At 41.5% G+C, this 10,555-nt stretch overlaps 1 protein-coding gene across 1 annotated transcript in view; it reads right to left on the bottom strand.

Annotated features, from left to right (window-relative positions):
* Window positions 1–50: 50 nt before the first annotated feature.
* Window positions 51–10,555, bottom strand: part of RADIL (Rap associating with DIL domain) — a 113,827-nt gene continuing 103,322 nt past the window's right edge. Inside the window, exons 12-15 of the mRNA XM_027874652.1 lie at window positions 9,923–10,325; window positions 6,423–6,562; window positions 5,198–5,337; window positions 51–1,729 (exon numbers count right to left, since the gene is read on the bottom strand). Coding sequence (XP_027730453.1) covers window positions 1,624–1,729; window positions 5,198–5,337; window positions 6,423–6,562; window positions 9,923–10,325 — 789 coding nt within the window. The 3' untranslated portion in view covers window positions 51–1,623. The remainder of the gene's footprint in view (window positions 1,730–5,197; window positions 5,338–6,422; window positions 6,563–9,922; window positions 10,326–10,555) is intronic.

Below are 10,555 nucleotides of genomic sequence, written 5' to 3'. Positions count from 1 at the left end.
AAAAAGATGTACAATATTAACAAGAATGAAGAAGTAAGTTTCTTGCTGGTGGTGACATCCAAGAATAGAATTTAACATTCCCCCCCTCCTATTTACATTAATAGAACATTTGATTCTAATAAACAAAGATGATAGAGCTCCTTTTGGAGAGATTGAGATTCAACAATTCAATGAAGCATCTGAATAAAGGAAAAGAGGTATTATTATAGGTTTTTGCATTCACTCTGATTGTGCGTTGGTATGACTTGTCAAGCAGAAGGAGCCCCATGTGTTAGATTGCAGTAGAATAACAATTCATAGGATGCTGCCTGGCCCAGCATTACTAGTCTCAGCTCAGATAAGCTTTGTAAAACCCTACATCAGTTTTTTGCTTGTCCAAAAGAACCATTCTTCATGGTTTTAATTTTAATCGGCTTCACTCACAATCCAAACTGAGTTACTTTGTTATGCTGGTCTATAAGCCATCTGGAAACTTAAAATACCACTCCATTAGTCTTGACTACAAAGTTCTGGAGAAGCAGGATACTTGTACCAGTCTTCAAAAGAATTATGAATAGATTCCTAAAAGGGTAATATTTAGTTTTGGGCCAGGCTGAGTTTGGCACTACCCACTGTCTTAAGAAGGCACTTGGGGTAACACCTAAGGGATAGCATAAGAAAAATGCACAGGGACTAGTTTCTGATACCAAACCATCTCAGCTAAAGTATTCCAGATATGTTAAAGGGCTCATCTGGCTTGGTGAGAGAACCAACTTAGGCATCCAGCTTATTAACAAGAGATTCAGGAAGAAATCTGCTAGGAACCCTTATCATAAGATAGCCAAGTTAATATTTAATCACAACATTTTTTCTTTGTAGAAATGAATGATACAGGAAGTAGCTAGTCTTTTGCAGACAATTTCAACTGATTACATGTGACTGTAGTATATATAGGAGAGTATATCTAAGAGGCTGGTACCTTTCTATTCTTCCTTTAGTAGGATGCTTACTATTTCATGAATCTTTGGCTGACAGTCAAAATTCCAGTATGTAAGAATCAAGTATGTATGCCACTCTGGCCAAGAATTTTTCTTCCTTTTCTCAGTCCCTAAGTTCTCAGGGCCCAACTGTAGAATAATAACAGTTTTTGAGTTGAGGAACATGGAAAAGATTATCTAGTAGACTACTGAGTTTAGTATTTTCACATGTACGTACTATGTACAGAACAAGAACTGAAAGCTGACTGGGAATTTTGTTGCCTCTATAAAGTTCACATACAACAAACAGTCACTGTAGGAAAGGGCATCTAAAAACCCTACCAGTCTGCATTTTGTGCTGGACCAAACATTTTGGAAGGAGGCAGAAAAGTAATAGTTGATCATGCTACAATTCTGAGATGAGTCACATCTGATTGTCCCCATTATTTAGTTTGTAGACTGAACACATACTGGAAGCCAGCAGCACACTATAATTTCTTCTGCATAAAATACAGGATGTAACACTGAGCAAACACTTGCAGCATGAAAAGCAGATACAGGAGACTATCATAACCTGCTGGATTCTCACCTTCTAAGAACATTATTAAGCAAGCCTGACAAAGCCTTGATACAAGCAGATATGTAGAGCAGTACTGGAACAAAAGCCCTAGGAAGGAGAGGCGCTTGAGCTGATTTTCTTAGTTATTTCTGTATCTGATTTGGCAACCAGAAACCTTAGCTTCTTTCCCCCAGATCGGATCAAGTCCACAGCACTGAAAGAGAACAGCAGAGTATCTATTAGTTTGTAAATGTGGCTACAGGTAAAATGAATGATATGCATGGCAGCCTAGAAAAGTCAGTTAAGGGAAGATTTGTGAAGCTTTTCCCACTAGCAGCATAGTTTTGCCAAAAACTGTATATATACTACTTACTGTATACATCTTACTCATCATCACCCTCAAAGGATTACAGAGGTCCAGGTGAAGTTGGCTTGATTTTTGCTTTTGTCCTTGCTTTTTAACAGATTTTTTTTTTCTTTCCATACAAAAGATTAGAAATTGGTTGCTGTCCTTTTAAGTGTAAATGTCCTATTTCAAGGGAAAGACTAACAAAATATTAGGGAGTATGTAATAAGTGCCATCTCTCCCCAGCTGTCCTTCACTGCTCTTACTTCTGTCCAAAGCAACACTCGTCTTTGTAGATAGCTGCCCCACTGCTCTTAAGTCTTCCAGTTGAACAGCTCCAGCTTCCTCAACCAATTCTTGTGAGGCTTAGTTTCCAGTCCATCACCCTTGTCTGAATGGATTCTAATTTACTGATGTGACACTTAGGACTGACCAAACACTTCCAAATATGGTCTGATGAGGGAAGAGTATAGCAGGAGTATCATGTGCCTTTTTCTGGGTGCCATGCCTCACCTAAAACAGCTTAGCACAGCATTAACTGGTGTCATTTTTTTTTTTGGCTGCCATGTCCCCGTTGACTCAACTAGTCTAGCTTTTAGTCCACCAAAAACCAAAGATTTTTTTTTCACATTAACTTCTAAGTTAGACTTCCCCATTATTTATTTGTGCAGTTGATTTCCTAGGCCCAAGAGTAGGATTTAATATTTATCCCAATTAAATTTTCCTTAGTTGGTTTAGCTCAACATTTTAATCTCCCTCCGAAGCTCCTCCCCTAATTTAACTCCGCCAATCCTTCCCCTTCAAGAGAGCTTTTTTCTCATCAGATCATTCATGCATCTTTCTACTGCAATCTTGAATGAAGAGGTGGTTCTTCATGCCAATTTGAATAGCAATTCCTTTAGCTAATGCATTGGCTAGCCCTCCTATTTTCAGGTCATCTGCAAATTTAATAAGCATGCCAGCCATCTATTTCTTCATCCAAGTCACAGACAAAAATGGTGAATTCTTTCATAAATTTGTGACAGGTGTTCTGAACCCAAGCTCTTGTCTACTTATTAAAATATATGCTCATGGCAGAACAGTAATTTCTGAAATATACACTGCTTTTAAAATAATAAAAGCTGAAAATATTCCCTTAAAGTTGCCTATGTCAGGACTATAGATCTAGAGTCGGAAGAGACCTTGGAAGGCCAGTCTAAGATGAGTAAACGAAGGTGTAGTTTTGTGACTTGCTTCTGACTTCAAATCTAGTGCTCTTATTCCACCGTATCATTATGGCTTCTTTCTTGTATCGTTAAGACAACGTGCTGCAGCTAAACATCACTCTGCTATTGTGACCAGCAAGCCATGACCCTGAGGATTTTTTTCTGTCCATAGACCACCCAAACAGGAAATGGGAGTAGTAGGGGGAAGCTACGAAGAAACTCAATGAGACAGCCACTTCAACAGTAAGTCACCATAGTCAGGGGCACATCAGAGAGAACTTAATGATGCTTTCCCTTCCTTGCCTCTCTCTTCTAAACTATCTATGAATCTGGCTTTCCCTCTTCAAAGTTACCATCTCTTATTTACCCATTCCAGTGGTCTTTTCTCAGTTTTAATCTTTCTTGTCTTCACTGCATCATTTTTTTTTTCTTACGAGGCAATTGGGGTTGACTTGCCCAGAGTCACACACAGCTAGTACGTGTCGAGTGTCTGGTCTGCGGTTGAATTTGAACTCAGGTCCTCCTGACTCCAGGGCCAGTGCTCTATCCACTTCGCCACCTAGCTGCCCCATCACTGCATCATTTGATAACTGTTGATCACCACCTAGATACTCTCTAGGTTTTCATGATACTGATCTCTCCTAGTTTCCTACCTGTTTGACAGCTCCTTACTCTCCTTTGTGACTTCATGTCATGTCCCCTACTGTGAGTGTTCCCAAAGCTCTGTCCTAGACCGTCTTTTCTATACAATCTACTTGGTGATCTCCTGAGTTCCCATAGATTAAATTATCATCTCTAGGCAAAAGATTCTTAGATCTACATATCCTGCCCCAGTCTCTTTCCTGAAATACAGTTCCACGTCACCAACTGTATTTTGGATATCTTGAACTGGATTTCCCAAAGGCAACTCAAACTTAACAAGTCCAAAATCATTACAAATCATTATCTTTTCACTCAAACCCTCCCCTCTTCTAAATTTCCGTATTACTGTTGAGGGCACCATTATCTTTCCATTTACCCAAGCTTACCACCCTCAGTGGCTTTGACTCATTTTCACCCCACATACGCAGTCCCTTACCAAATCTTGTTTCTAACTTCAGTGTCTCTTGTGTATGTCTCCTGTTCACTTCCACAGTAATTACCCAAATTTAAGACTTACCACCTCTTGCCTGGACTTTAGGAATAAAGTTTTTCTCCACTCCATCTTTTACTTAGCTATCAAGATGTTTTTTTTTTTAAAAGACGTATTTCTGACCATGGCTTTAAGGGGTCATGAAGAGTTGGACACAACAAACAACTGAACAAGTGACCGTGGCACCCTCCTGCTACAGTGACTACCCATTAACTGTAGGATGAAATATAAACTCTTCTGTTTGGTATTTAAAGTTCTTCATAACCAGCTCCCCCCTTCCTAGCTTTCCAGTCTTTTTACACTTTACTCCCCTCCATGCACACTATGATCCAGCTACACAGGCCTAATTGCAATTCCTTAAACATTATGTGTCATCTCCCATCACCTTACCTTTGCACTGGCTATTCCCCATGCCTGGAATGCTTTCTCCCTTCCCCTCTGCCTTTTGGTTTCCCAGGCTTCCTTTAAGACTCAGCTCAAGTCCCATCTCCTTTCCTGGACCCCAGCTGCTACTGCTTTCATCCTCCCAGCTTACCTTTTATCATACTTTCTATCAAAACTGTCATTATATTTTCTATATACCTAGTTATTGACATGTTATCCCCCCCATCAGGACATCCATTTCTTGAGGACAGGGACTGTTTTTGCTTTCCTTTGTTTGCTCAGTGCTTAGTACAGTGGCTGGCATATAGTAAGCACTTAATTACACTTACTGAGATATACTGGGTTCAGAACCATGTTGCATTGAACTTTAAGACCGCCTTACTGTTGTTTCCTTGTCTTAAAAAAGGCCAATTCTGCCTGCACATCCTAACAGCTTGCCCACTTGCTTTTCATTCCAAATTCATTATTTTATTTTGTTTCTCTGTTTTTCTGCTGACAAAAGAGTTGTCATGAAGAGGTGAGCACCCAAAACTATTGAAGACATGTTGGATTATTGTACCTGCTCTGAGGGTAGAAGCCCAGATAAAGGCTTTATAAAATGAATTAAGTTTCTACCTCTGATAATCTGTGCCAATCAAACTGGTGCCATTCACTGCAAGAATTCGATCTCCTAAGGAAAGTCTACCATCGGAGGCTGCTGGGCTGTCCGGGATCAAGGTCCGGATGTAGATACCAGGAGCATTCAGAGGAGTGTGCTGTAAAAGATAGGAATTCACACCACCACTGTGGGACAGCAGTAAGGCCTAGGATGTTGGCATGAGAACAAAGCTTGGCTGAAATTCTCACTTCTGTGTACCCTGTCATTACTACACATAAAGCAACATTTTCAAATAACCTATTGCTTTGCTTCTTCCACACCTGTCCCACTGTGCACACATGGCAGTAGTGCAATAAACACATAGCTAGATGCCTCATTCTGTATGATCATCTCTAGTAAAGGAGAGGCAGTGTGGCATGGCAGACAGAGACCTGGCTTTTAAGCCAGCAAGACATGAGCTCAAGTCCTGCCTCTGACACATTGTGGTATGTGAACCAGGTAACTGTCTATAAACCGCAGAACTAAACTATCTAAACTGCAAAACAGTTTTGAATCTTCACTAGGGAAGGCAGTTGCCTTGTACCAATAAAAGCACAGGTGTGGGCCAACAAAGGAGCATGTATGAACTTTAAGGAGGAGGGCAAAAAAATGTTCCAGAATTTTCAAATACTCTCATTAATATGGGTAACTGAAGATTTGGTTTAATCAGAATGGAAGGTTTGCGAATAGGTTCTAAAAAATTCTTGGTGTGTGACCTCATTTTCCTGGGCATCCTCCAAGCTAAAGAGAAAACTCCAAGTACAGAATCTCTTATAAGCTCTCTTCCATAGAAATACTATTCACCAAGTTGTCATCTCCACTGGTGACAACTTTTAATAGTTTTAAGTGGGAGTCTGAGGAAGCTCTTTATCAGTGGGAATTTGATTTTTTCCATTTTCCCTCAACAAACCCAGGCACTAATCATGATCATCCAATCATTTCCTGAGTGCCTCCCCCTCTTCAGACTAAATTAATTTTTAACATGAGGGTATGACCATAAAATAGTAATAATAAATGCTCACTACATCACAAATACTTAATACTTTTAAAGAAATATTCCCCTAGACCTGGAACAAGAAACCCTGGGAGTTGTCTAGGAAGTGAAAGAAACACATCTAAGAGATACCTATCAAGTATACCTCTTTTAGACAGTACATGAGCCAGAAGGTAGTAGCTGGGACTAATTGCCTCCAATTCACTCACCAGCCCATCTATCAGGCCCATCCCCAGCCCAAGGGGTCCTCTTTCCAACTCCACGACAAAGGCGTAACAGAAGTCATCAGTGGCTGAACTGCGACTGGAGGAGGCAGGGGTAGGATAATCAATGGGGGTGGGAGAATCTCCTGTATAACCAAGAAAAGATGGTTTGAAATGAAAAGCAGCAGTACATTTAAACATGAAGGTAAGAAAACTATATGCAAGCATATAAATAACAGACCTTATGGGCTATTAGTCAATTAGCTATACAAAAACCATAAGACAAAAGTATAATACAGTGGATGTTTCTTCAGGCTCCCCAGTTCTCCCACCTTTTGGCCAGCTCTGACCCTCACATGCCTTCTCCAGAGATTGATCAAAGAGACAACATAAAATTGTTAAACTTAAATCAGTTATTATCACCACTAAAATACGAGGTTACAGATAACATCTCAGATATCCTTGGTGGATGCCCCACTATTACTTATTCCTTCCATATATTTGGTTTCACTTTGTTTTAGCGTATATGCTCCAATTAGCAACTTAATGCTGGCTATCCACAAATACAAGGTACTCATATATCCTTTAGGGCATTTATTTTGCTTAGGGAATTGAATTATTCTGGAGGTTAAGTTTCCCTTGCTGCTCTCTTTTGGGGAAGGGAAGAGCCTGTTTTAATTTAAAATCCAACCCAAATCGGGGATTACCTTTGTGGCGTTCAGTTTTACACAAGTTGCCAGTGTTCGTTACTTTCTTAGGTATTGTTGCTGTTGCTTGTCCGTTGTTCTGAAAGAGGATCGTGACATCAGGGAGATGATGCCATAACTTGCAACTGAACTGGATTTAAGTGAAGGAAGACTGTGCAAAGTCACCAGCTTCTCTCCTCCAGAGCCATCTGGGTCCAGTGGCCAGATATAGATCAGGATGACTGGAGATGGCTTGGGATACAGTGAAAGACCTTCGCCTTTTTACGTTAAGGTCTTTAACAGGTCTCAGTATGACTGAGGCAATGCCCTTCCGTGATTAAGGCTATATAAGAAAAGAGGCAAAGAATGGCCTCTTTTACCTAGTCAAAAAACAAAATCAATCTGGGAAGACCCTGTGGGTTTCTGGCCACAACAGAAACAACTGCTATTTACATTCACTCTCAACCATCAGAACCTAAACAGTGCGGGTTGGGCTGGGACCTATTGGCCAATCAATGAGAGCCAGAGTGATTTAGGTTTCAAGCATGGTCCTTAAAAAGAAACCCGCACGGTATCTTGCAAATTTTCAGCAATCAAAATTTATATTCCTTTGGACAGAGCACCCACAGGAAAGGGTACGATTTCCTACGTGGACAGAGGAAGAGGAGGGAGGGAGGGAGGGAGGGAGGGAGGGAGGGAGGGAAGGCATTAGCAGGTATTACTATCACAGAGATAGCCTCATCCCTTTATTTTTCCAAGACTGTCCTGTCTCAGGGTTTCCAGACATTAACAAATAGCTGACAATAGTTAGATCTTGTTTTTTTTTTTGCCTCAACCTTTACAGAATCTCAGAGCTGGAAGAGATTTTATTTGCTACCTTAGTCCACCGCACTTTGCAAATATGGTCTCTGCAAATCTGCTATGTAGTCATTTGGTCTCAGCTTGAAGCATTCTAGTGTCAATGAATTGCTACTTCCTCAGCTTCCTATTCCACTTTTGATCAGCTGTAATTATGAGGGAGCTTCCTTACACCAATCCTAAATCTGCTTCTCTACAGCAGTGGTATCAAACTCAAATATAAATGGATCCCTGTAGGCCACCTGTTGACTTAGAAAACCACAAATTAACATGATCAATGTTGTGCTGGTTGAACATTTTTCAGTTATATTTTAATATGGTCCTACTCTAAGGAGTTTAACACTTCTGCTGGTTTCACCCTACCATTCCTCAATGGCCCCTGGGAGGCCAATCCCTCTTACACATCACCTCCCTTCAAGCTCTCCTTCAGGCTGATCACCCCCAGTTGCTTCCACTTATCTTTTGGATCTGCAAGCCTCTTGGTCTCCTTGTTGCCCTTCTCTGCACAGACTTCAGCTTGCCTATGTCCTTACCAAAACGTGGGACTCAGAACTGAACACGGCTCTTCCTCCACGTTTGGTTTGATTAAGGCACTGTCATTCATCTCCTTCTGCACACTATTCCTCTCAAAGAAGCCGAAGAGGACACCACTAGCCTTTTCCACTCTCACATCACACTGTTTAGCTCACACTGAGCTATCGTAATCCCAGATCCTTTTCAAAGGAAATGTTTGTCATTGAGCCCTTTCCCCATCCTATAATTTGTGAGATTGATTCTTTGGTCTCCAATGCGACATTTATCCCTACTCCAGACCCTTTAAAATCCACTCTCCCCAAATCTAAGGGAAATGGCAGGTCACGCCCAATGTTCTCCCCCTTTTCAGAAGCTGTGGTGGAGTAGTTAGTCATTTGTTCTTATCATTTCTACTTCAACAACCAGTAGGTTCTTCCCTGTTGGTCAGAATTATCCCAGAGCAGTAGTTCATCTCATTACTTCCTCCACATGGAAAAGCTTATCATTCAGTTGAGTCATGAATGTAGTGGCTACTCTGCTTGGAGCAGGAGTGCTCCAGAAGATGTATGGATAGTTTGAGCTACCCTTTCTCTACATCCAGGTCAAGCATGTGATTTGTTTCCTGAACTCCTTATATATGTCTTCCAGTGCTCATACAGTTGCCTTCAATGACAATATTATTTTTAATTCTCCCTCATGATTCACCCAAGTGCTCTCCATCACAGTCCCTATAGTAACATTTTTTTTTTTTTTTAAGAATCTCTAGTTCATATCCTATTTATAACTCTGCTTTCAGGAAGAAACAGAATTAATTAGTCCAAGAGACTCAGGTTTCCCCTTCTGGTTCTGAAGAAATATTATAGAGTCTTCTACCCCATGAGATGTTTGGCCACTGTGAATGAACTCAGGGGCTGCAAGGACCCTCAGTGATATCTAAAGGCAGGCCCTGAGCAGTCAGCCCATCTCGATTTAGTCAGAATGACTCTTTTTCTGTGTACACAGGCATTTACACATACTAGTCCACCTTCCCTGGAGCTCACCAAAAAATGAGCCAGGCACTGGTTCATCTCTCTCCCTACCTGATGGGACTATCTAGCAATCCAAGAAAACTGTGGGAATATTCACAGTTGGATGTGAAACAAAATGCTCAATGTGCACATGGAGGTATCTGTAACTCTGTTAAACTGAACTGCATCCCTAAAAGCGACTCTGTCTATAGGAAGCTCTCTCTACCAAGGTTAATACTTCCTCCCCCACATAATGACACAGAGCCCAGTAACAAGGTGAAGCCAAAAGACTTTCCTGGAAACAATTCTTTTCCCTTAAGTTTCATGTGGAAAAAACTGTTTCTTGTTTTGACAGGGTGGGTGAGTCTAATGGAAACTTGTACAATTGTTTATTCAAGTCAACTGGGAGCTACCAGTTCCTCAGCCAGAGGGCTGCCCGCACCTTCCTGTGCAGTGCTCTGAGCACGAAGGCCATTCCTCTTCAGCTCATGCAGGGGTTTTTCACAGCTGCCACTGGGCTGGGGAGAATCCTGACTTCTGGGTTCGAAGTTGAGTGGTGTGTTGGGAGGGGTCAACAGACAGGAAGAATCCCCGTGAGGTGTGTTCATCTTAGGGCCATTCCTGCCCATGCTGTTCTGTGGCTTTAGCTTCTCCAGGGTTCTACCAGGGGACTGAGCTCGGGATGCCCCACTGGCAGGGACAGATAGGGTTTTGGCTGCCTCTCCAACCGCCCTGCCCCCTGTGCCCCCTGAATGCTTTGAATCCACTTGGTCCCCAGCATCCCTGGAAGTCACTCGACTACTCCGACTCTCTGAGTTCCCTTCAGGAATAGTATGATGCGAACCCTGAAGAAGAAAAGAAAAGGAGTAGATCAATTCTACCACAGGTCTGAGACAAAAAGGATAAAAATATCAGAAATGTTAAAACGATAAAGTGTTATGTGAAAGTAAGGCTGAGAAAACAGAATAAAGATCACAGGTATGTCATGGCCATCTCACCCTTCTAAGAACACAACGGGATGGCCAGATATACCAAGTTGGCCTGATGGAGAAATTTTCAGAACCTAATGCCAGAG

This window comes from Vombatus ursinus, unplaced genomic scaffold, assembly GCF_900497805.2.
Source record: "Vombatus ursinus unplaced genomic scaffold, bare-nosed wombat genome assembly UNPS02014807.1, whole genome shotgun sequence".
Lineage (NCBI taxonomy): Eukaryota > Metazoa > Chordata > Mammalia > Diprotodontia > Vombatidae > Vombatus > Vombatus ursinus.
Note: the sequence above shows the minus strand (reverse complement) of the source record. Positions and strands in the feature narration are given on the sequence as shown.